This window comes from Erythrolamprus reginae, chromosome Z (genome assembly GCF_031021105.1).
Source record: "Erythrolamprus reginae isolate rEryReg1 chromosome Z, rEryReg1.hap1, whole genome shotgun sequence".
In the NCBI taxonomy this organism is placed as follows: Eukaryota; Metazoa; Chordata; class Lepidosauria; order Squamata; family Dipsadidae; genus Erythrolamprus; species Erythrolamprus reginae.
This window is the reverse complement of record NC_091963.1, coordinates 103,764,884-103,791,829: the sequence shown is the minus strand read 5'-3', so window position 1 is coordinate 103,791,829 and position 26,946 is coordinate 103,764,884. Positions and strand designations below refer to the sequence as shown.

General features: G+C 40.0%; 1 protein-coding gene across 4 annotated transcripts in view; it reads left to right on the top strand.

The window, feature by feature from the left end:
* MED1 (mediator complex subunit 1) overlaps positions 1 to 26,946 on the top strand; it is a 47,675-nt gene that overhangs the window by 5,639 nt on the left and 15,090 nt on the right. For 3 of the 4 annotated variants that reach the window (XM_070728973.1, XM_070728974.1, XM_070728976.1), the window contains 11 exons: positions 2,098 to 2,152; positions 4,886 to 5,018; positions 5,328 to 5,356; positions 9,041 to 9,112; positions 9,599 to 9,673; positions 10,682 to 10,755; positions 13,266 to 13,355; positions 17,863 to 17,974; positions 18,199 to 18,323; positions 19,271 to 19,404; positions 26,221 to 26,422. In XM_070728973.1, the coding sequence (XP_070585074.1) occupies positions 2,098 to 2,152; positions 4,886 to 5,018; positions 5,328 to 5,356; positions 9,041 to 9,112; positions 9,599 to 9,673; positions 10,682 to 10,755; positions 13,266 to 13,355; positions 17,863 to 17,974; positions 18,199 to 18,323; positions 19,271 to 19,404; positions 26,221 to 26,422 (1,101 nt within the window). Of the gene's footprint in view, positions 1 to 2,097; positions 2,153 to 4,885; positions 5,019 to 5,327; positions 5,357 to 9,040; positions 9,113 to 9,598; positions 9,674 to 10,681; positions 11,342 to 13,265; positions 13,356 to 17,862; positions 17,975 to 18,198; positions 18,324 to 19,270; positions 19,405 to 26,220; positions 26,423 to 26,946 lie in introns of those variants that run through there. The other variant, XM_070728975.1, reaches the window with a different exon arrangement.

The following is a 26,946-nucleotide window of genomic DNA, read 5'->3' as shown; positions in this document are numbered from 1 at the left end:
AAGTTGTTCAATGAAAAAACACAAGATTCTGCTATTTTCATCTACGTGTTTTTTTCTGTTTTTAAAACAGATACCATTTCCAATTCTTGCTAAGTAGCAATAGCACTTAGACTTTTATACTGCTTCACAGTGATTTAAAGCCCTCTCTAAGGATTTTATAATCAGTATATTGCCCCCAACAATCTGGGTCCTGATTTTATCGGCTTCAGAAGGATGGAAGGCTGAGACAACTTTGAGATTCAAACTACCAAATTGCAAGCAGCTGGCAGTTTTCAAAAGTAGCCTGAGTAACCTGTAGTACTATCTTCTGACCAATGCGGCACTGCTGCCCTAAATCAACGGTCAACAACCAGTGGTGGGTGGACCACAGGTGGTCCGCGAGAACATTTTGCTGTTTCACAGAAAAATTATTTGCATTTGTTATATTGCACTAAATCAAGGGTCCTTAAACTACGGCCCCTGGGCTAGATATGTGCGATGAACATTCATGTTGCTGCAGAGAGTACACCTTCAGGGTCTTTTTGTGCGGTCGGAAGGAAAGGGAGAAATTCCGACTTGAAGTCTGCTTCAGCCTCCTGATGTGGGGCTTTAGGCAGAGGCTGGAGGGAAATGCCGCTGGTGACAAGGAGCCAGAGACCCTTGTTCCAGTGGGATTGCATCATGGCTTGGAACTAGCTGACCATCTCGGCCTGCTGAGCCTTCAGGTAACAGTACCTGGCCTTGCATTCCCACATAGAAACATAGAAGTCTGACGGCAGAAAAAGACCTCATGGTCCATCTAGTCTGCCCTTATACTGTTTTCTGTATTTTATCTTAGGATGGATATATGTTTATCCCAGGCATGTTTAAATTCAGTTACTGTGGATTTATCTACCACGTCTGCTGGAAGTTTGTTCCAAGGATCTACTACTCTTTCAGTAAAATAATATTTTCTCATGTTGCTTTTGATCTTTCCCCCAACTAACTTCAGATTGTGTCCCCTTGTTCTTGTGTTCACTTTCCTATTAAAAACACTTCCCTCCTGGACCTTATTTGACCCTTTAACATATTTAAATGTTTAGATCATGTCCCCCCTTTTCCTTCTGTCCTCCAAACTATACAGATTGAGTTCATTAAGTCTTTCCTGATACATTTTATGCTTAAGACCTTCCACCATTCTTGTAGCCCGTCTTTGTACCCATTCAATTTGGTCAATATCTTTTTGTAGGTGAGGTCTCCAGAGCTGAACACAGTATTCCAAATGTGGTCTCACCAGCACTCTATATAGCAGGATCATAATCTCCCTCTTCCTGCTTGTTATACCTCTAGCTATGCAGCCAAGCATCCTACTTGCTTTCCCTACCGCCTGACTGCACTGTTCACCCATTTTGAGACTGTCAGAAATCACTACCCCTAAATCCTTTTCTTCTGAAGTTTTTGCTAACACAGAACAGAACATGTCTTCCCTCTGCTTGGAAAGCCTATGCTCTGCTTCTGCAGAGACTCCTTCTCGGTCAGATCCAATTTGAACTGAGTTGTTTTGCCAACTCTTTCTCATGGTGGCTGCTTAGCTCCAACAGTTGCTTCCTGTTGGGGTTTTAAGGAGCCCGAACAAACAGGCAAGGAGTGGTTGGGAGGGGAGGGACAAGTAGAAGCTGGCAAGGTGCCCCTTGATGTGAGTAACATTGAGTTGGTCATACCCAGTCAGTCACATGACTATCTAGCCATACCCACCAGCCGGTCATTAAGCAGATCATATTAGTGGTGCACAAGATTTAAAATTATGAATTTAGTGGTCCCTGAGGTCTGAAATGTTGGTGACCTTTGCTCTAAATAATAATAATAATAATGGGCTATAAGTGCATAGTGCTGCTGTTACCATGTTCTGATCGTCTCTTACCAGTCTTTTGCTTGAGAAAAAAACAAATAAAATCCTTAGTCCATCTTGCTCCAAGTCTTTTGGGTGAACCATCATTGGAAAAAAAATAGAAAAATGTAATGCCACACAGAAGAAATCATAAGAAAAGTGAAAATTCAACTCACCATTTATTAGGGGGGGGGGAGGGGGAATCTAAAGTTGATATAGGACTGGATCTAATAAAACTGTCTTCTTCCTAGTGTCATCTCTGCCTACTATGACAGATCGCTTAGAGTCCATTGCTAGACAAAATGGGTGAGTTGTTTGGTTCCTTTACAGGTTTTACCTAGTTAATTTCAAAGAATCATACTAATCTAATTGTCTCTTAGATATACTACAAAAACATACATTTCTACTGGAAAGCAATTTTTTGCAGGAAATTATTATTATTATTATTATTATTATTTATTGGATTTGTATGCCGCTCCTCTCCGCAGACTCGGGGCGGCTAACAACAATGATTAAAAAAAAAAACATGTAATCATCCAATTTAATAAAACAACTAAAAACCCTTATTATAAAAACCCAAACATACACACAAACATACCATACATAATTTGTAATGGCTTAGGGGAAGGAATATCCTAACTCCCCCATGCCTGGCAAAAAAGGTGGGTCTTGAGTAATTTGCGAAAGACAAGGAGGGTGGGGGCCGTTCTAATCTCTGTGGGGAGTTGATTCCAGAGGGCCAGGGCCGCCACAGAGAAGGCTCTTCCCCTGGGGCATGTCAAACGACATTGTTTGGTCGATGGGACCCAGAGAAGGCCAACTCTATGGGACCTTATCAGCCACTGGGATTCGTGCGGTAGAAGGCAGTTCAGGATGTATTCTGGCCCAATGCCATGTAGGGCTTTAAAGGTCATTACCAACACTTTGAATTGTGACCGGAAACCGATCAGCAGCCAGTGCAGGCCGCGGAGTGTTGTAGAAACGTGGGCAAATCTGGGAAGCCCCACGATGGCTCTTGCGGCCGCATTCTGCACGATCTGAAGTTTCCGAACACTTTTCAAAGGTAGCCCCATGTAGAGAGCGTTGCAGTAATTGAACCTCGAGGTGATGAGGGCATGAGTGACTGTGAGCAATGACTCCCTGTCCAAATAGGGCCGCAACTGGTGCACCAGGTGAACCTGGGCAAACGCCCTCCTCGCCACAGCCGAAAGATGATGTTCCAATGTCAGCTGTGGAATGAGGAGGATGCCCAAGTTGTGGACCCTCTCTGAGGGGGTCAATAGTTTCCCCCCCAGGGTAATGGACGGACAGATGGAATTGTCCTTCTTGGGAGGCAACACCCACAACCACTCCATCTTGTCTGGGTTGAGTTTGAGTTTGTTGACACCCATCCAGACCCCAACAGCCTCCAGGCACCGGCACATCACTTCCACTGCTTCGTTGACTTTGGTTATACTTTCCTTTGGTTATAGGGTACATGAAGTGTAATAAATAAATCCAAGCTCACATCTCAATTGTTTTGAAGGACCATAGTGCAGTACATAGCTTGCTATTGTAGTCCTCTGTGATCTGAATTGTATTATCATATTTTTTTGGAGTAAAGTAATACCTCGTCTTACGAACTTAATTGGTTCTGGGAGGAGGTTCGTAAGGCTAAAAGTTCGTAAGACAAAACAATGTTTCCCATAGGAAACAATGTAAAATCAATTAATCCGTGCAAGCAAAAAAACAAAAACGCAAAAACGGCGCTCCGCTGGGCACCGCCGCCCAGCTGTCGCCTTTTGAACCAGCCGGGCGCTTCTCAGCCTTCTCCCGAATGCCGAACCCAGAGGTTCGGCAAAAGTTCGGGTTTGGGAGCTTTGACGTCACGGAGATGTCCTTCCTGGAGTTCACGTTTCGGCCGGCCAGGAAGGACGTCTTCCTGATGTCAAAGCTCCGCCCATGGAATTCCCTATTGGGATTCCCCACCTCCGTTTGAGACTCCCGACTGGCCGACAGCTCCGCGGCTCTTCTGGCAAGGTGACAGCCGGGCGGTGGGGCTTCTCGGCGGCCTCCCGAACCCGAATGCCAAACACGAACTTTTGCCGAACTTCAAAAGGCAACAGCCGGGCGGCGGGGCTTTTTGGCAGCCTTCCGAACCCGGAGGTTCGGCAAAAGTTCGACATTTGGGAGAACGGCGAGAAGCCTCTCCCCCCCCCCCCCCCCGGCTGTTTCAAAAGGCGACAGCCAGGCAGCGGTGCTTCTCGGCGGCCTTACAAACCCGAACGCCGAACCCAAACTTTTGCCGAACTTCTGGGTTCGGTGTTCAGGCGGCGGGTCGGTAAGGCGAAAAAAGTTAGTAAGAAGAGACAAAAATTTTCCAAACCCCGGGTTCGTATCTCGAAAAATTCGTATGACGAGGTACTACTGTATTAGATGCTCCGCAATGTAAGATGCACATTAATTTATGGGAGGGGGGAAAGTCTGCCTCTGTCTACCACCATCCATTTGTATTCAGCCTGGTCAGCTTCAGTACGTTATCACAGCTTGATTCAGCACAAGTATATTCTTGTGTGTCCAATCACACTTGGCCATTAAAGAATTCTATTCTATTTTATTGTTTTGAGGAAATAAAAATTTGGGTGGATGGCACTTGGTTTGAGAAGCTAGTTTTCTAGTTTATTGTTGTTGTTATTATTATTATTATTATTTATTAGATTTGTATGCCGCGCCTCTCCGAAGACTCGGAGCGGCTCACAACAACAAAACATTACAAATCCAATGATTAAAAAACAATTTAAAACCCTTAATATAAAAAATAGTCATACATCTCAGAAAAACCATACATAAAACGGAAACGGCCCAGGGGAATCAATTTCTCCATGCCTGACGGCAGAGGTGGGTTTAGTAAATAATTTGATAATATTTTGTCACAAGTTAAGAAGTTGATGAAGATAATTATACTAGCAAGTATAATTATACATAAGATCTTGATGAAATTTGATAAACTTATATAATCTTACATTTTTTTGACATTTATAATTTTCCCCTTTACAAAAGTCTTGGATCTCATCTTAGTGGAAATGGCACTGAATGCTATATAACATCAGACATGTTCTATGTGGAAGTCCACTTGGATACTACCGGACAACTGCGTGATGTCAAGGTAGCACATCATGGAGAAAACCCAGTGGTACGTAGAGTATAATGGCTACATTAGTTTTTTTCATATTTATGTTGATTTATAACATATGTTTAAGTAACCCATATTATCCTTAGCGAATTTGTGCTAGGCTTTTCCATGCTTTGAGTTAGATTTCTTTTATAATATCCATGAAAATCACAAAATTTGCACTATACAAAAAAAAAAGATATGGGGAAAGTGCATTTGAGGACATTTTCAAATCCCATGTTAAGCTTTACGTGATTCATTTTGCTTTAACGAAATGCAATTGTATTCCTGTATTGTAAGTTTATATATTATCCATTTTCTTTTTTCCAGAGCTGCCCAGAGCTGGTACAGCACCTAAGGTCAGTACTGTATTATTTTATTCATTGGGTACATCATCCTTTCCTAACTGCATGTTTTCTACTAGCCGAGTAGCCATTTAATCAACTGCGTTTTGGTTTCAGCTTTCAGGTTTCTCAGTTGGCCTTCTCCTACTTTTGGATTAATTTTTAAAAATACCCAGGTTTGATAATGTTGTAATCCATGGGTGGTTATGACTTTCCTCACTGCCGGTTCACTTCCTCACGCGCCCCGAGAGAAGGGGACACACGGGCGTGTATGCATAATGCTAAAAATGTAGCTTCTGCATGTGTGCAGAAGCAAAAAACAAAATGGCAGGGCCAATGGTGCCACCAAGAGAGCTGGCTCAAGGCGTGTCCAGCCAGCCATCACTACCGGTTCAGTGAAGGGGGGGGGATTCCCACTACCAGTTTTGTGGAACCGGATGGACCCACCTCTGCTGTAATCCATTAGGGCACTAGAAGAATGGGTGAAACAGATTATACTAAATATGATGGCAATCTTTTCAAAACCTTTATTTATACACAAACACTCTCCATTCCTTTCCAATAGTTTTCTGCAAATTGCTCTCATTTACAACAGCAAACGAGTGATTTTGTTCCTGTCAATTAGTAATCAAAGAATTAGCTAATGCAGACTGGTTTACCTGCCTTTAAAACTGGCCAGCAGTCAGATTTCCCATGGCTTCAAAGCTGTATTTATGATTGATGGCAACCATGGCTTTGTTCAAGCAAATGTGCCTTCCATTGTAGAATTCCACAGAATTATTGAGAGTAGACAAGAAAAGTGTAATGAACAATTTTTATCCTTTAAAAAAAGTTATTCTACAAAATTTATAAGATCTTTTACAACAGGAACTAGTGGAGGAAGAAGTTAAGGGCACCATAGTTGCGTGGGCCCAAAACTTTGGATACACTATAAATTTAGATGAGTGGGGAAAGTTATGGACGTCCAATTACAAAACTAATGCTTTCAGTACCATACAAGGAAAATTTATATAAAATGTTCTACCGTCAGTCCTATTAGCTAAAATGTGCTCTAGACTTTCACCGAAATGTTAGAAATGTAAAGAAAAGCCAGGAACATATTTCCATATGTGGTGGAAGTGCCCAGTGGTTAAGAAATTTTAGAGGAAAGTCAGAGATATCCTCTAACAAATTATAGGGGGGGGGGGAACCCCACTGAGACCCGAACATTTTTATGGGGGATAATTAGGCACAAAACCACCGAGAATGACAGACGCCTGATACTATACTTAACAATGGCAGCTAGACTTATATATGCTCAAAATTGGAAACAGGAAATCTCCCCCCCCCCCCCCCCCCACTAAATCTGATTTGAGGTGGCAGAGATGAGCAAATTAACACAGGAGCTACAGGATAGAGATAATAAAGAATTCCATAGTAATTGGGACAGGTGGTATGATTGGATAAATTAAAAAAAATACCTAAAACTTTAATACTGGATATACATTCAAAAGAAAATGGGGGAAAAGGAAAAACAGACTGTTGCTAAATACACCCACTTATCTTTACTGAACCATTAACCCACAGTTAAATACAACCCAGGGAAAGAAGTACAAAGAGATAGAAAAGTAATTTAAGAAGATTAGTATATAACAAAATCAGGAAATGAAATGGATAGGCTGTAAAATAATAAGGCCCAGCAAAACAGCCGGCATTTATGTTATTCATTAGAAGTTCTGATACCAATGTAAATTATATTATAAAGCAAAATGCTTTATTATGTTATGCTGTTTGTATATCTTCAGCTTTTTTTTACTCTGTGTGTGTTTATGTGTTTTTTTGTTTTAAATGTAAATAATAAAGATATTTTTAAAAATAAAATAAAATAAAAAGGTTATTCTGTAAATCGGATAAATAGAACATTCATTCAGTATTTAAAATAGAAAAATTTAAAAGAAAAAGCTGAAGACTATCTTACTTCTGCATTCTAACAGGATGTTGTTATGTCCTTTGAGGATGTACGGTAGTTATGAGAGTGTCTTTTATTTCTTTTATTATTTATAAACATTACATTTTGAAGATCTCAGCCTTAAAAATTAAGACTTTGAGAAACATATTAAGAATCCTCTGCTACAGAGGTAAAAGACAATCCAGGAAGATTCATGGGTAATATAAGAGTACAGTTAGTCCTCCTCTTCATTCTTACAAATGATTTAACATAATTCTGCCACATCGACTAGTGTCTAACCTTATGGATCTTGGGCTTTCTTATTCAATCTGCCTTTGGATTATGGATTTCCTGTCTTGCTGCTCTCAGAAGGTCAGATTAGGTAATCATACCTTCTCAGCCCTTATTCTTAACACCTAAAGGGTTGCATGATGAGTCCCTTACTCTGTGCTCCTTACGTACATGACTGCATTCCCATTCACATCACTAATACTATTATTAAATTTGCAGATGATAAAATAGTGGTGGGACTCACCTCTGAGAGAATGAGTCTGCCTATTGAGATGAGGTGGACCGGTTGCTTTCATGCAATAGAGACAATAACTTGCTCCCCAACACCAATAAGATCAACGAGCTTATATTGGACTCTAGAAGGAATAGATCAGACATCCAGCCCTTGGTTATCAGTGGAGACCAAGTAGACCAAATGTCTATTTTTAAGTTTCTGGGTGGTAACATAAAAGAGGACTTGATCTGGGGCGTTGACATTGCAGCATTGGTCAAAAAGGCCCAGCTGAGTTTATATTACCTGAGATTTCTCAGGGAACAACAACTGAATGAAAAACTACTGGTGACCTTTGCTTCACTATAGAGAGTACAGTGGAACCTCGACATACGAGCAGCTCTACTTACGAGCTACTGGAGATAAGAGCTGGGAGGGGAGCGACATTTTTGTTCGCCTCCCGAGCTCACATTCGGGATACGAGCGCCAAGGAGCTGTCTCCTGAAGCCGAACGCTAACTTCCGCGTTCGGCTTCAGGAGACAGCTCCTTGGCGCTCGTATCCCGCGTGTTTTAAAAGGTTGCAGCCGGCCTGGGGGGCTCGCTGGGGTGCTGGCAAGCCCCCCAGGCCGGCTGCGAAGTTTTAAAACATGCGTGCCGCTTCGCAGCTGTCTCCTGAAGCCAAACGCTAACTTCTGCGTTCGGCGGCAGCGGGTTTTTTTGTTGTTGCACGGATTAATTGACTTTACATTGTTTCCTATGGGAAACAATGTTTCGTCATACGAGCGTTCCGACTTACGAGCCTCCTTCCGGAACCAATTAGTCTCGTAAGTCGGGGTTCTACTGTATTTTAATTTACTGCACCTGTGTATGGTTTGCCAATTGAACAGTGACAGATAGGCCAGGGGTTAACATTGTTGTCCAGAGGATTATTGGTTGGCCTCTCCCCTCTTTGGAAGAGCTTTATAGCTCCTGCTCCCTTAAGAAACTTCAAAACATTCTTAAAGATATTTTTTTAAACTATTACCATCTGGCAGATGGTACAGGACAATAGAAACAAGGACAAATAGGCTGAAAAACAGCTTCTATCCCTGAACAGTAACTATACTGAATTCTACTGTATAGTGCAATATCAGGGGTTCCAATTCAATTGTATAGAATATGAAGGACGTGTGTTTTGATTTTTTTAAATGTATAATATATACTAAAGATGGCATTTAATTTCGTTATATGAGGTGCAATGACAATAAAGTAAATTTTCTTCTTTCCTAGAGAGAGAAACTTCAATGAATTTTCTAAGCATCTTAAGGGTCTTGTCAATCTATATAAAGTGCCAGGTGACAAGTAAGTATTCCATTAAATCCAGTTTCTTAATGGAGAAATACTCTAGAAAGCAGTTTATTTATTTATTAAATTTGTATGCCACCCCTCTCCGTAGACTCGGGGCGGCTTGCATGTTACAAGCTGTTTTATAAATAATTATCCTATTCTGTCATGACTCAACTGAGACTGATTGCAGCAAGACATAATACAATATCATGACGGAAAATTGCAGGAGCCTCGATATACAATTTATTTATATACTTATAAAATTTCTATAACACCAATTTCACCTAAGGGACTAAGAGCAGATTGCAAACTTAGCAATCACATTATGGGAGATGTGAATCTTAGCACTCTAAAACATTGGCCAATTCTTTGCCAACATCTACTGTTGGCAAAGAATTGGAAGCGTTGTCTGATTCTAAAGTCTTTAGCTAGCTCTTATAGTGTGGGGAACTTCCTTTATTCTATAAAATGTTTAAAACAAGTTTCCTCTTTTCCTTTCAGCAAATTGAAAACTAAAATGTATTTGGCTCTACAGTCCTTGGAGCTTGATCTTTCAAAGATGGCAGGGATGTATTGGTAAGACCAGTTTACCATAAGGAACACAAGATTTAGTTCTATTATTTTTTAAAAATAAAAATAAACACCCAGAATGTGTAAGTGGATCTGGAAAGAACTGGCTTTAATCCTATTTAAAATATGGATAAATAAAATATTTGCATCATATTATTTAACCAATATTCTTTCTATTCTGCATAGAAGAGCATTCACATTAATAAAATTTAAGTCTTTTACCTTTGATGGTAATGGAGGAAAGTATAACAACATCCCACATCAGGAGTGCCTGCATCTGTATTAGACTAGGCAATAGAGACCAACTCCCATGTCTTTATTATGCTGACTATTATACTATACCCAGTGTTCTAATTAAATCAGAACTCCACTCAATTGGGAGAGTTATTGATATGAAGAAAAAAATATATTAGCAAATCAATCTGTAGAAATATCCAGAAAAGCTGCCACAATTTGATCCATTGTGATTACTGTTAAAAGGCACTGGGTCTGAATTTAGAAAGATTGCAAAAGCCAGATTACTATATCTTGAAAGTTTGTCAACATACTACACCTTCTTTCAAACCCTTTTCCTACTAAACTTTTTTTAAAGTTTCTTATCCTGTTTTATTAGATTTATTGTTGAAATTTTTGGTTATTGTTATTACTATATAATTATTTAGAGCTGTATATGTAAAATAGATCTAAGATTCCAAATATGGTTTAAAAGATGAGTTCCAAAGCTTTCAATAGAGGATGTATGACATTTTCTTTTAAAAAGATTAAGAAAACAGTTGCTGAAACAAAACTGAACTGTGTTTCCCAAATCCAGTAATAGATATCTAATGGTCATGACTGTTTATCCACATAGGTTTCATGGCAGGAGAGGATCTCATTTAAAGAATTAGATTGCAGTCCTGTCCAAATTTATATGCAGATGAATTAATTCTGCTGACATAATTATTGAATATGCATATTATATGTCTTGTATCATGAATGTGTAAAAATTTCTTTTCGCTTTCTATCTCCTTATAGGCAAGCCACAAATGCAAGCCCCTTGGACAAAATTCTGCATGGCAGCGTGGGCTATCTCACCCCTAGAAGTGGTGGTAGGAAGTATTGTTTTTTTACTAATCATTTACTATTACCTTGTTTTGTATTTCAGCCAATGCAGTTCAGTCCGAAGTTCAGGTTTTCAAAAACCACTACTTCAGGAAAAAGCTATAGAAAATGCACATAAACTGCATATTATAATCAATCTGTACATTTGAGAAAATTCTTTTGCAGTCTTAAATGAATTCATAAAGCTTCATCATTCTAGTCTTAATGTCAGCAAAAGTCCATTAAGGTTTGCCAGAAATAACAACATCTCTATTTTAATGTTGATCAAATAAAGGATTTTTTAAAATTTTTGACAACTCCAATCTTGTACAACTTGATTACTTTTCTTTTTTACGTTCTCACAAAACTTCAAAAATTTAACCTTTTTTGTAAATCCATCATAATAAAACTCTCCAAATTATTCTCTTGGTTTTCTATTTCTATGTCTCTTCTAATTATTAAGACAGTAGCTCATTTCTTTTATATGTCCAGTGTAACATCTTTTTTCTCTTCATTCATATAGCCTAACATTTTTAAATCCACTTTCAATTCATACTTCATCTTGTTAATTAGAACTTGGCACTCTTCCATAAGGTATTTTAAACACCATCTAACTATAGAGAAACACACTATTAAAAATAAAAAAATTCTGAAAGTTATAGTTAAATCTTTCTTTTTAAGGATTGCAGTAAGCTCATCCAGTACAGTGGTACCTCTACTTACAAACTTAATTCGTTCCGTGGCCAGCTTCATAAGTAGAAAGGTTTGTAAGTAGAAGCAATTTTTCCCATAGGAATCAATGTAAAAGCAAATAATGTGTGCAAACCCATTAGGAAAATCCAAACTTTAAGGCTTAAAAAAAAGTGGCAGACGGACAAAGTGAAGGCTAACGGAGTGGAGATGGACAGCAAGGAAAAGCTAGGAATGGAGGTCCTAATAAAGGCTAATGCCACCCCAAATCGCTCCCCAAATCACTCCTCCAGATGCTTCCTATGCCACCCCAAATCAAGTCTTCCAAAATTATCTCTTTTCAAAATGCCCCAATTCTCATTGCTGCCTTTCCTCAATCCATTTGCCTTCATTAGGACCTCGATTTGGGGTTTGCCTCGTTTCTCCTTGCTTAGTAAGCGTTTGCCTCATTTCTCCTTGCTGCTTTTCTTCAATCCATTTGCCTTCGTTAGGACCTCATTTTGGGGTGGCATAGGAAGCTTTTGGAGGGGTGATTTTGGGCGATGTAGGAAGCTTTTGGAGGCGATTTGGGTGGCGTAGGAAGTGTCTGGAGAGGCGGTTTTGGGAGCGATTTGGGGTGGCGTAAGAAGCATTTGGGGAAGTGATTTTGGAGGCGATTTGGGGTAGCACAGGAAGCACTTGGAGGTGATTTTGGAGGCGATTTGGGATGGCATAGGAAGCGTCTGGAGGGGTGAATTTGGCAGCGAGATGGGGTGAAGGAAGCAGTAGGCTAGGGGGGATTATGGCAGCAGGATGGGACAGCTGTGGGGAGCGGAGGAAGCGGAGGGCTAGAGGGGGAAATGGCAGGAAAATGGGGTGATTGCAGAGAGCTCCTCTGACGCGCGCCGTTTGGCAGCAGCAGCAGCCGACAGAAGCGAGGGTTCGTAAGTAGAAAATGATTTGTGAGTAGAGGCAAAAAAATCTTGAACACACGATTCGTATCTCAAAAAGGTCATAGATAGAGGTGTTCGTAAGTAGAGGTACCACTGTATAATGAAATGCATTGATCCCAAGGTTGCTAATAAATGCAAATTAGTTAACAAGCAATTTTCAAAAGTGAATAGAAAAGGAAGTATATGAATGTAACAACTATAGTAATCTGGATAGTGGGTGGAGCAGTACCTAGAAACAACAAAACGGAAGAGAAAGAACTGGGGGGGAAATCACAAAATACAAAGAGGACCCGCAAATAGAAGTAGAATGACGAAAAAAGTAATAAAAATAACTGGAAAATCACATGAATATCATCAGCACTGGCAAAAGCATTATCTGCCAACTTCAAAAGTTAATTTTGCCTGGAACAGCTTGCATCTTGCAACAATACCTTTGATATTATCAAACAACATCTGCCTCGCCCAGTCCTTGGGAAATACCAAATCTAGTGTAAACATCTGGTTGACTATAAGAACAACCATAATAATACTAATACTATTAAATGTGCGTGTAACAAAACTCTCAAAGAAAGGCAGGCAGTATTGTGGTCCAATTTTCAAATCATTTTTTCATCTTTAGTTCCAAAAGTATTAAATAACTGTGGCGGGTAAACTAAAATGCATAAGTCATGTCATATTTTAGATAAATAAAATTATTTCTATTGTTTTAAACATTTTTATTGTTTTTATAGTTTTTGGAATTGAATCATTAATTGATATGGACAGCTATAATAATTGAATAAATAAATAACTAATTGAATAGGTTAGCTTATATATTCAGTTCAACTTTTAGACTTCATTTTTACTCTTCTTACACCTATTCTTGTTCTTCCATTAACAAAACCTGCTTATTTCAGGTCACCTGATGAATCTGAAGTATTATGTTTCTCCTTATGATTTGTTTGAAGAAGGCACTGGAGCTCCCATCATTCTGAATGAGAATAATGGTACGTTATTCTTGCATACTATTTCCCACCATGCACTGATTTTCTGAATTCTGCATTCTAGTATGCTGGATTGTTTTAAATCTTCTTAAATGTCCTTAATAGCAGTAAAGTATCAGATTAATACTTAGATATGCAGTATTCATATTTAATAAAGAAAAGATAAAGTAAAGAATTAACTTTGTGGTCTCTTGCAGCCATTATGTGATAATTATTGATGAAATTACTGTACAGTGTTCCCTCGCTTTTCATGGGAGATGCGTTCCGAGACCACCCGCGAAAGTCGAATTTCCGCGAAGTAGAGATGCGGAAGTAAATACAGTATTTTTGGCTATGAACAGTATCACAAGCCTTCCCTTAACACTTTAAACCCCTAAATTGCAATTTCCCATTCCCTTAGCAACCATTTAGATTATTACTCACCATGTTTATTTATTAAAGTTTATTAAAAAAAATATTTATTAAAAGCAGACGAAAGTTTGGCCATGACATATGACGTCATCGGGTGGGGAAAACCGTGGTATAGGGAAAAAAACCCACGGGAGTATTTTTTAATTAATATTTTTCAAAAACCGTGGTATAGTGTTTTCGCGAAGTTTGAACCCGCGAAAATCGAGGGAACACTGTATTGTGGAACTACAAATTTAAATCATAGGTGTCCAACATTTTGACTTGCATGGGCCACATTGAGTGAAGAGGAATTGTCTTAGGTCGCATTTAAAATATATAATATAGTTAATGTACAGTATATAAATCGTATAGTTTATGATCTTATGGGACCACATTGCTAGCTGACCATTGCTAGCAGTTGGGCCATGGGAAATGGATTGAACACACCTGGTCTAAATGATGGGGCTGTGAAATGATTATGGTAGCTGGATCACAGATACATCCTCAACCTGAGAAATAGCCTGAATTGCAGTGCTCTCTTCATAGATAGAACATGTTCCAATGCATTTCTGATTTTCAGAATAACTAGAAGTCTGCTTCCTCATAGTCTAGCAGAAGAAATACATAAATCTTTAATCACATTTATAAAGTGTGAAAAATAATAATAGAACTTCAGAGGTTTTTGAGTTACATTGTGTTTTGATTGTAACAATCACTAAGTAATAACTATGTTGTAACCCTTTGCCAATGCAACTTAACAAGAGGACACATCTATATACAGTAGTACCTCTAGATACGAGCTGCTCCACATGCGAGTATTCCAAGTTACGAGCCACGATGGGAGCAAAATTTCTGTTCGACACCCGAGCTCAAATTCGGGATACGAGCCGAGCTTCCACTAGTTGGTGCAAGAATCCTTGCTTCTGGTTATCTCGGCGGGGAAAAACAAAGTCTAAAGCCATTTGTTCCAGATACGAGTTGATCGACATACGAGCTCCGTTCTGGAACGAATTAAACTCGTATCCAGAGGTAGTACTGTATTATATAATGAAAATGAAATAGGAAGAACACTGAAAAGATAAGAAGAAGGCAGATATAAAATTGATATTTCATTTAAAATAGTTTATGGAGATAAAAATAGTAAGCATTGGAGTAAGGCCATTGGAGCTGTGAGTTCCGCCACCTTCTTGTTGGACCCGTGTCCCTCCTGGCTGGTCTCAGCCAGCAGGGAGGTGACACGGAGCTGGGTCCAGGAGATTACCAATGCTTCTCTGAGGGAGGGGGCCTTCCCGGCTCCCTATAAGGAGGCACTTGTGCACCCCCTCCTCAAGAAGCATTCCCTGGACCCAGCCATATTTAACAACTATCGTCCTGTCTCCAACCTTCCCTTTATGTGGAAGGTTGTTGAGAAGGTGGTGTCGCTCCAGCTCCAGCGGACCATAACTTTAAGGACCTGCTTTGGTCGCACTGATGGATGATCTCTGGCGGGCCCGGGACAGGGGTTTCTCCTTTGCCTTGATGCTTCTTGACATCTCAACGGCTTTCGATACCATCAATCATGGTATCCTTCTGCGACGACTAGAGGGGTTGGGAGTGGGAGGCACCATTTTACGATGGTTCTCCTCCTACCTATCTGATCGATCGCAATCGGTGTTAGCAGGGGGTCAGAGGTCGACTCCTAGGTCCCTACCTTGTGGGGTTCCTCAGGGGTCAGTCCTCTCCCCCCTGCTGTTTAATATCTACATGAAACCGCTGGGCGAGATCATCCAAGGGCACGGGGTGAGTTACCATCAGTACGCTGATGATACTCAGCTGTACATCTCCACCCTGTGTCCACTCAGTGAAGCAGTGGAAGTGATGTGTCGGTGTCTGGAGGCTGTCAGGGTCTGGATGGGTGCCCACAGGCTCAAGCTCAATCCAGACAAGACGGAGTGGCTGTGGGTACTGCCTCCCAAGGACACGTCCATCTGTCCGTCCATTACCTGGGGGGGGGGAATTATTGACCCCCCTCAGAGAGGGTCCGCAACTTGAGCGTCCTTGATCCACAGCTGACTTTAGAGCACCATCTTTCAGCTGTGGCGAGGGGGGCATTTGCCCAGGTTTGCCTGGTGCATCAGTTGCGGCCGTTTTTGGACAGGGAGTCTTTGCTTAGGGTCACTCATGCCCTTACCACCTCAAGCTTCAACTATTTTCAAATTGTCCAAAATGCAATCACGTGAGCAGTTATGGGCCTTCCAAGGCATGTCCATATTTTGTCATCACTCCGCGGACTGCACTGGCTGCCGATTGGTTTCCGGACACAATTCAAAATGTTGCTTAAGACGTATAAAGCCCTACATGGCATAGGACCAGACTATCTCTGAGACTGCCTTCTGTCGCATGAATCCCAGCTGCCGATGAGGTCCAACAGAGTTGGTCTCCTTAGGGTTCCGTCAACCAAACAATGTCGGCTGGCAGGACCTAGGGGAAGAGCCTTCTCTGTGGTGGCCCCGGCCCTCTGGAATCAGCTCCCCCCAGAGATTCACACTGCCCCCACCCTCCTTGCCTTCTGCAAGAGTTTAAAAACACATCTTTGCCGCCAGGCCTGGGGACATTAGATCTTCCCCTCTCCAGCAAATGTTAGTGTGATTGCTGAATGAATGAAAATGAATATTTTTAAAGTTAGAATTTTAAGAACTTTTTATTATATTAATTGGATAACTGTACTGTACTGTCACTATATGTTGTGAGCCTCCCCGAGTCCACGGAGAGGGGTGGCATACAAGTCCAATTAATAAATTAAATAAAATAAATAAATAAGCAATGAATTATTTTCTACAGGGATTATTGTGGAGAAATTATTAATCATTAAGTAAAATGTAGATACAAATGAAAAATTACTGTCTTCCAACAAAAATTTTGACATGGGAGAATGGAAAAAGAGAATGAAAAATATCTAAACAAAGTGAGAAAAGGATTAAATTGAAATGAGGAAGAAAATGTTATTTGCAAAAAAGCATAGACACATAAGAAAAAACAAATTTAAGATGAGAAGGAAGTGCAAACATAGATAGCCTTGCTCCTCACCAAAAAACAGAGGTTGAGCCAAAAATCACAGAGGGCCCTGTGGGATGCATTGATCGCTTAAACAGTACTAGACATTTGTAACAAAATATTGGGGAAACAAAGGTAGTAAAAATATTTTCCCCTTTACGATGCAGCTTATTGCCTTACCAAACAAATACATTGAAGTTCTGAAATATATCTTTCACATAGAATCCCAGAGAGTACTTTGAATCAGAGATACCTCCTTAAAGTTAAAAATGATCTTGATTTTTTTTCATTCAGTGTCATATTCATGATTTATATTGCGATGGAGCACAATACTGGTATTGAAGGTCTTAGATGAGATTATCTTACACTTTAAGTGGCTGCCACTTAATTTGAATAGTTATTAAAGAGTAAATGGCCAAGACCCAAACAAAAGTCATTGCCCTTCATTTTGCCACCATCTCTTGCTGCTCCTGCACATACTCCCTTCACCTCAATTGTTGACTCCATTACAGATACTAACCGAAGCAAAAATCTGTATTTGCTTTAATGTATGAGAAACTGTTCTGTGGTTAGAATTCCTTTCTTAAACTATGAAAGCTGGAAGGAGTATGTCAGTGACAGTTATTCCTAATGTTTGATTTTTAAATAAGGTCAGGTTGTGAGAGCAGGTTGGAAAGTCCCATACAATCTTACAGATTTGCTAAGGATACTTAAAATTTTGATAATAAGTAGGAAAAAAGACATATTATTATTTATTAAATGTACACGTTCCTGACTTCTAATAAAAGAACATATATCAAGAATCTGACATAAAAAGAACTTGTACTTCCAGTTCATGGGGAAACATAGGATTTAAGCTTGCCTGCAGTATTGAATAGGCAAATCTTAACTGGTATAAAGCAGCTTTGGGGAAGTTAAAAGTCATTGCTCACCCAACAATGCCATCTATTATCAAAGGACATCCATAACAAATCTATTTCCTGTATAACAGTGAATTATGTTGATCACAGGTTATGCATTGTCTAACATTAAACTCATTGAGCTACAACTGTTTGAAAAAGTGTGCCTTTTTCTCCTTTCCTTTCAGTTCCTCGTTACTTGGGCATGAATGTATGTGTTACAATTGAGGGAACCTTAACTATGAATAAACTTCCGATTGCACCTCTGATTATGGGGACTCACCCTGTTGATAACAAAGGGTAAGAAAAAAAGCAATATTGAATGCTCATTAATGTTCTATAGGTCAAGGTCATTCCTGTCCCTTTTTTGCATGTTGCCCATTATATTCTTTTTTAACAAATAAAATAGTTAAGACTCTCCTTCCCTATACATGTAATCATCTCTGCTGTAGCCTTCAGCCACTAAAAAAAATATTATTTTGATTTGTGATCATTATCAAATATTTTTCTTTTCTTTTTTTTAGGACACCCTCATTCTCCTCAGTTACCAGTGCCAATAGTGTTGATTTTCCAGCTTGCTTCTTTTTGAAATTTCCAAAACCTATTCCTGTTTCTCAGGCTTTCATTCAAAAACTTCAGAATTGCACCGGTAATAACTTTTGATAAATTATTGCAAGAATTTTGTGGGCATCAATGAATTATTTTCAGTGGTACCCTCTGTCATTAGATGGCAGCAAAGTAGCTTTTTATTCTTGCATTCTTATTCTTTTTCACATCTGAGACTGTATATTTTCCATGAACCTAATTAGAAACAGTCCTATTTTCTGCTGCTGAAATCCTCTCCTTTTTAAAGCCAAGTAAATGTTATATATTTGTCATTATAAATAATCGTGGAAATATATCATGGTCTAGAAAAGGGTAGCTCTCAGAATAAGATTTCACAGAGTTTTGTGGTCATAAAAATGCTTCATATATATTTTTCCCTGCCCTGGCAAGTTACCCATAGCTATTTTCTATACCTATCTTTTTAATTTTATTAGCCAAGCGGATGATGTATGTAGAAACATGGATGTACAAACATGTAATTTATCTGAAACAGAGAGGAACATACTATATATATAATTTGGATTTTTCACAACTATTTTAGCTCTCTCTGGTAGTTTTACAAGTAAGCTTTCAAACTCCTATTCAAAACAGAGATATTATGCTAAAATACTTTGTTTACCTGTTGGGAGAGGAATGAGGGGAAAGGCACAGGTTTTCTAATATAACACATCTATTGATGATTATACCTTTTTATCTCCCAAGCGTAGTACTCTCTCTGTGGACCATGTTAATTTTTAGGTTGACTTTATTATATAATTAATGATATAATCCTTGACTTCCAATTGCCAAATGAGCATGTATTTGTGTATTAAATATTTGTGGTGTCTGGGAAGATAATTATGGCAATTCCAAAGTGCAGTAAGTTCCGCCCTCCTCCCTTCCCTTGGAGGAATTGTACTAAACAATACAATATTCCCTCAACTGCAATGTAATAACAGCTGTTCTTTAGTTAAATCTCTGGGGCTGATAATATTTTCTTATTACTCCTAGGTATCCCGCTGTTTGACACTCCTCCAACATATGTCCCATTATATGAACTCATCACACAGTTTGAGCTATCCAAGGAGGAGGAGGAGGAGGAAGAGGATCCTTGTCCATTGCATCATACTATGCGCTTTTATGCTGTAAGTTATCAAGTGAGAGAGTAACGTGAACTAGACAAGTTCTAAATATAGAATTTTCTGAACATCAGAAAAATTGTTAATACATAGTGCTATAAACATAGTTGTGTTTTATTATGTAATGCCTTTAACTTTGAACCGAGAATTTCATTACTATATAACTGAGAAGTCCTATATTGATTTGAGATTCAAGTGCAGTCAATCTATAGGTTCCAACCCCAATTGGGACCAGAATTTCCATCACTAAACAAAGCAATTGTTAAGGAAAATATCACATCGCTGTGTCACTTAGCAAAGGCAGTTCTGGCAATTCAGCTTGTGATTGTTAGGCTAGGACTGTCTCTGGCCACTTTTTCATAGCATGGTGCGGTGGAGAGGTGTACAGCAGCAGAATACAGCAGCCCCTTGTCTTGACCATGCTTACGGGATGACCAAAAAGGACATAGAATTTTTTTTTTGGGAGGGGTGGAGTTGAAATGGAGACAGTTTGCACAGAGCAAGAAAACATGACTACAAGACACTGCAATTGTTGTAAATGCGGATCAGTCACTAAGCATTCACATTTTGATAACATGACTAGGAATGCTGCAGTGACCATAACTTTAATGACCTGTATTAAGTCCATTTTTTTCAGGGCCATCATCATTTTGAATGACAGGGACTACCTGTAGGATAATTTCTTTTCCTATCTTCTCTCTTTCTCTTTTTTTCCCTTTTATTTTCACCATTCCGAGATTAATCTTCTCTTAAATTATTCTAAATACTTGGGCTTAGACTTTAGACAATAACTTTAATCGGCATACTAATCGGCATACATAAAATGAAATTTATTGCATACGGCCCTCAAAGGTTCACCACCTCCAATATACACTACATAAACATGACTAAATAAATAAATGCACCTATACTCACATATATCAATTTACCTTGGAGTAAGCTCCATAGAATTCAGTAGGATCATAGCTGTTTATGGAGCCCAATGTTATTTTCTCTATGATACTGTCCATTTTGTTTAATAGCAAAAATGCCTCTATTTTGTTGGTTCAGAGTAAATCTGGAAAATCCTTTTTGGATAGTAGTTTCTTTTATTTTTATGGAGATTCTCAGTCATCCAGGTGTTTTTTCAACAGGCAACTGGACTTTCTGTTTTTTCCTTGAAGATGTTTCACATTTTTTAAAAGAAGCTTCTTGGATAAGAAGCAAAATGTCTTCAAAGAAAAAACAGAAAGTCCAGTTCCCTCTTGAAAAAGCACCCTTGGGATAGTTTCTTTTGTATTTTATTTCCTTTTTTCTTAATCTACAGAATTATCTCTTTTATGTATCTGAGAAGTATCTAGAGAGCATTATAAACACTACCCTTTTTGAATGGTAGTTTCAATTTCATACTGTTACAAACATTACTAATTAGGTTGTCTAACCCAAAAAGCAAAGCTCAGTAGATATATATCAGTTTTCTGCATTTTAAAGATTATCTTCAGTGCTCCAGAAATACAGAGAAAATAATATTTACGCTTTTCAAACTGGAATAGTTACAGAAAAATAGAAATGGTTAAGTGTACTTTTTCTTTCTTCATCACACTGTTGTTGATACAACATTCTCTTCTTATATTATATTATGTTATATTATATTATATAACATTGACATAAAGAAGATAACAAAATTTAGAAAAATCACGTACATCATTAATCCTGTATTAAGACTTTACATATATTTTTTCAAATTCAAGCCATATATTTTATGGTACTTAGTTGAACCTTATCTTTTAATAAGCTTTTTTCTTTCCAAATAAGATTAGAATAAAATTAGAATTTAAAAATCCATTATTTTTTGATGTCACATTGTTTACCTTTAATGGAAATTAAAGGATAATTTTTTTATGAAATGGCCAAACCTAGAAAGAAAAATTTTGCATTAACTATGTTGGATTTAAACCATTATATATCATTTTTTCCCCAGAAGAGTCAGTTAAAATGTAGGCATTTATTTTATTTTAAATTGTACATAAAGAGTAATAAATCAGAATGTTATCCTTGTACTATTTAAGAAAATAAACCATAAGTAAACTCTGTAATAGAAACTAAGTAGTCAAATGTAGATCAAAGCATTTTTTTGCCGTCTATGTCCAAGTAATTTTAAATTAGATGTTTTGTAATGAAATCAATAATTGGTACTGATTGCTGAGCTTGATAGGAGTAGAATATTTGCTGAATTGAGAACGGATGCTTTCAGCATTATTATTTTGTCCCATATTATTAAATGAACAAAACGTTTGTTACTACCGTATTTTTCAGAGTATAAAACGCACCTTAGGTTTGGGCGAGAAAAACAGGAAATTCTAGAAATTTGCCAAACAGCAAACAGCACAGATGATATACAGTGGTACCTCTACCTAAGAACGCCTCTACTTAAGAACTTTTCTAGACAAGAACCGGGTGTTCAAGATTTTTTGCCTCTTCTAAAGAACCATTTTCTAGTTAAGAACCAGAGCCTGGAGAAATTTCCCAGGAAAATGCCCGGCCAGTTTCCTGCCATTCCCCCTGGGTTTCTCTCTCTGGTGCAGTGTATGGGAGGCAGCCTCGTGCTGGGTGTATGGGAGGCGTATGCTCCTCCTCGTCGCCTCAGAGTCCCTCTTTTTTTTTTTTAACCTTAAAGTTTTGGATTTTTTTGATTCCCCTCACCTCACCTTCTTCCTTCAGCGGCGACTGTCCTCCTCTTCTTCCTCCTCCTCCCACCCAAATTCTGAGCTTTTCATTCTTTCCTAATGGGTTTGCACACATTATTTGCTTTTACATTGATTCCTATGGAAAAAATTGCTTCTACTTACAAACTTTTCTAATTAAGAACCTGGTTACGGAACGAATTAAGTTCTTAAGTAAAGGTACCACTGTACACTGTTTGTTGTACAGTAATACCTCATGATACGAACTTAATTGGTGCAAGGAGGAGGTTCGTAAGATGAAAGGTTCGTAAGACGAAACATTGTTTCCCATAGGAAACAATGTAAAGTCAATTAATCCGTGCAACCAAAAAAAAACCCCGCAAAAAAACGGCGTTCGGCGACTGCTGGGAAGCCGCGCGGCTGTTTTAAAAGGTGACAGCCGGCCTGGGGGGCTTCCCAGCACCCCCCCCCCCGAACCCGAAAGTTCGGCTAAAGTTCGGGGGGGTGCTGGGAAGCCCCCCAGGCCGGCTGTCACCTTTTAAAACAGCCGCGCGGCTTCCCAGCTGTCTCCGAACGCGGAAGTTCGGGTTTGGCGTTCAGAGACAGCTGGGAAGCCGCGCGGCTGTTTTAAAAGGTGACAGCCGGCCTGGGGGGCTTCCCAGCACCACCCCGAACCCGGAGGTTCGGCAAAAGTTTGGGGTTCGGGGGGGGTGCTGGGAAGCCCCCCAGGCCGGCTGTGACCTTTTAAAACTGCCGCGCGGCTTCCCAGCTGTCTCCGAACGCCAAACCCAAACTTCCGCGTTCGGCGTTCGGAGACAGCTGGGAAGCCGTGCGGCTGTTTTAAAAGGTCACAGCCGGGCTGGGGGGCTTCCCAGCAACCTCCCGAACCGAACCCGGGGTTCAGAAAAATTTTGCCTCTTCTTACGAACTTTTTTCGAGTTACGAACCGGCGTTCGGGAGGCTTCTAGGAAGCCCCGCCGCCCGGCTGTCACCTTTTAAAACAGCCGCGCGGCTTCCCAGCAGTCTCCGAACGCCGGTTCGTAACTCGAAAAAAGTTTGTAAGAAGAGGCAAAATTTTTCTGAACCCCGGGTTCGTATCACGAGTTGTTCGTAAGACGAGGGGTTCGTATCTTGAGGTATCACTGTATATTTCTGTGCATGTGTGCCTGACTTATAGAAATAGCAAAGAATTGGAGAAATGTACATTACGGCAGAATATTAATCCCAGAAAGTTTCTTAAATGTAATCACACTAACTCCTCCTAATTATTTAAATAGACCTACTCCAAACATGTCTAAATCAGGGTTTAACACAGCTGCCTTATCTTAATACTAATACTCAGTACAAAAATTTAATATAAAAACAGGACATTGTAGATTATACTTTTACAGATTTTTAAAACTGATGTAGCTTTCTGGAAATACTCTCTGCTGCTTAAAAGAATATACAATTGTACTAGTCTCTTCAGAGCAAGCATTTATTTAAAAAAGCTTCATTTTGTTAAGTTGTCTAGAACAATAATAAAGCAATCTTTAAAAAATAAGTATAATAATTTGAACATTCTATAGGCATTTATAGTTATTGACTTACCACCTTGCAGCAAAAAACAAACAGCCATTTTCATCCTTTGCCTCTCCCTGCAGCAATTTGCCTCCTTGCAGCTTTAGTTTAACTTTCATTTTAACAGTGGGCTTGCCACAACTTCAATCAATTAGCTGAGTGTCCAGAGGCATATAATCTGTGGCTTGTGCTAATCAGGCTGTTTGCTGCAAGGAGGTAAATTACTCTTTGGGAGGTGGTTGTGTGGGGCTCCATTTGGTGTACAAAATGCACCCAGGTTTTCACCACCTTTTGGGAAGTAAAAAGGTGCATCTTATACTCCAAAAAATATAGTACAGTGTTCCCTCGATTTTCACAGGTTCGAACTTTGTGAAAAGTCTATACCACAGTTTTTCCCGCCCGATGACATCATATAATAATAATAATAATAATAATTTATTAGATTTGTATGCCGCCCCTCTCCAAAGACTCGGAGCGTCTCAGAACAATAATAATAACAATGTCACAATGGAAACAAATCTAATATTAAAAAACAGTTTTAAAAAATCACTTAAAAACCATGCAACACATGCATACCATACATAAAATGTAAAAGCCTGGGGGAGGTGTCTCAGTTCCCCCATGCCTGGTGATGCAGGTGGGTCTTAAGTAATTTGCGAAAGACGAGGGTGGGGGCAGTTCTAAACTCTGGAGGGAGTTGATTCCAGAGGGCCGGTGCCACCACAGAGAAGGCTCTTCCCCTTCCCTTCCATTGATTAAACAATTCGTTGATTGTTTAATCAACGGGACCCAGAGAAGGCCAACTCTATGGGACCTTATCGGTCGCTGGGATTTGTGCAGTAGAAGGTGGTTCCCGAGGTATTCTGGTCCGATGCCATGTAGGGCTTTAAAGGTCATTACCAACACTTTGATCGAGGAGGACGCCCAAGTTGCGAACCCTCCCTGAGGGGGTCAATAATTCCCCCCCCCCGGGTAATGGATGGACAGATGGAATTGTCCTTGGGAGGCAAAACCCACAGCCACTCTGTCTTGTTAGGATTAAGTTTGAGCTTGTTGACACCCATCCAGATCCCAACAGCCTCCAGGCACCGGCACATTACCTCCACTGCTTCGCTGACTGGACATGGGGTGGGGATGTATAACTGGGTATCATCAGCATACTAATGATACCTCACTCCATGTCCTTGGATGATCTCACCTTGCGGTTTCATGTAGATATTAAACACCAGGGGGGAGAGGACCGACCCCTGAGGCACCCCACAAGGGAGAGACCTAGAGGTCAACTTCTGATCCCCCACTAACACCAACTGCGACCGACCGGAGAAGTAGGATGAGAACCACTGGAGGACAGTGCCTTCCACTCCCAACCCCTCCAGCCGGCTCAGAAAGATACCATCAAAAGCCGCTAAGAGGTCAAGAAGCACCAGGACAGAGGACAAGCCTCTGTCCCGGGCCCGCCAGAGATAATCCATCAGCGCGACCAAAGCAGTTTCCGTGCTGTAGCCGGGCCTGAATCCTGACTGTTGAGGGCCTAGATAATTGGCTTCTTCCAAGGACTGCTGGAGTTGGAGCGCCACCACCTTCTCAACAACCTTCACTATAAAGGGGAGGTTGGAGACTGGACGATAGTTATTAAACACGGATGGGTCCAGGGAGGGCTTCTTGAGGAGGGGACGCACAAGTGCCTCCTTATAAGGAGTCAGGAAGGACCCCCTCCCCAAAGAAGCGTTGACAATCTCCTGGACCCAGCTCCGTGTCACCTCTTGGCTGGCCAAAACCAACCAAGAGGGACACGGATCCAGTAAACAGGTGGCGGAACTCACAGCTCCAATGGCCTTGTCCACTTCATCAGGTGTCACCAAGTCAAACTCCTCCCAGACAGATGGACAAAGACGAGCCCCAGTCACCTCGACTGACTCGTTGTCAGCCGACATCGCCAAACTTTTGTCCGCCTTTAATAAACATTTTTTTTAAATTAACTTTAATAAATAAACATGGAAGTAATAATCTAAATGGTTGCTAAGGGAATGGGAAATTGCAATTTCTTGTGATACTGTTCATAACCAAAAATAGTGTATTTACTTCCGCATCTCTACTTCGTGGAAATTCGACTTTCGTGGCGGTCTCAGAATGCATCCCCCGTGAAAATTAAGGGAACACTGTATATACATTCCAGGATTAGATAGTTCAGCATTGGAATGCATCTTGGCATATAAATCCGATAGGTGGGTGGGTGGGTAGACAGACAGACAGACAGACAGATCTCTTTTACTCCAGTAAATAGACACAGTTGTTAGATATGATAAGAGATACTGTATATGCTAAATATTGGAATGGTTTCAACGTTATTAGCTTGGTACGTTTTCTTCGTAAAATACTTTGAATTTTGTGAACAATATAATATAAATATATTTAAATGTATAACATTTCCCTGAGTAAAATCTTGTAATTGAAACAACTTTGTGGCATATAATCAATAAACTATCGCCTTGAAAGGTGATTCAGTTCACCTTTGTAAGGCTACTCCTTACAACATTGTTTGCTTTATAATATTCCTCCCTGCTTTATGTAATATGTGTTCATGTATTTCAAATTCCAGGCCTTGCCAGGACAACAGCACTGTTATTTCCTCAACAAAGATGCCCCATTGCCAGATGGACGGAGCCTTCAAGGAACATTGCTTAATAAGATTTCTTTCCACCATCCGAGTCGAGTACCTCTCATTCTCAGTATGATCAGACATCAGGTGGCCTACAATACACTAATAGGCAGCTGTGTCAAGCGAACAGTTTTAAAAGAAGGTGAGTACGATAAAGAGCTTTTAAAATATATCTTCATTACTGGCATTGTAGGATTGAGAAAAGAGAGAGAGAGAGAGAGAGATTTAAACATAAATGTTATTTTTGTTTAATAAGCCACTTTTAAAATCCTGCATGTTTATTTTGCATATACAGTGGTACCTCAAGATACGAACCCCTCGTCTTACGAACAACTCATGATACGAACCCGGGGTTCAGAAGAATTTTGCCTCTTCTTACAAACTTTTTTCGAGTTACGAACCGGCGTTTGGAGACAGCTGGGAAGCCGCGCGGCTGTTTTAAAAGGTGACAGCCGGGCGGCGGGGCTTCCCAGCAGCCTCCCGAGCGCCGGTTCGTAACTCGAAAAAAGTTCGTAAGAAGAGACAAAATTTTTCTGAACCCCGGGTTCGGTTCGGGAGGTTGCTGGGAAGCCCCCCAGCCCGGCTGTGACCTTTTAAAACAGCCGCGCGGCTTCCCAGCTCACGCCGAACGCGGAACTTCGGCTTTGGCGTTCGGCTTCGGGAGAC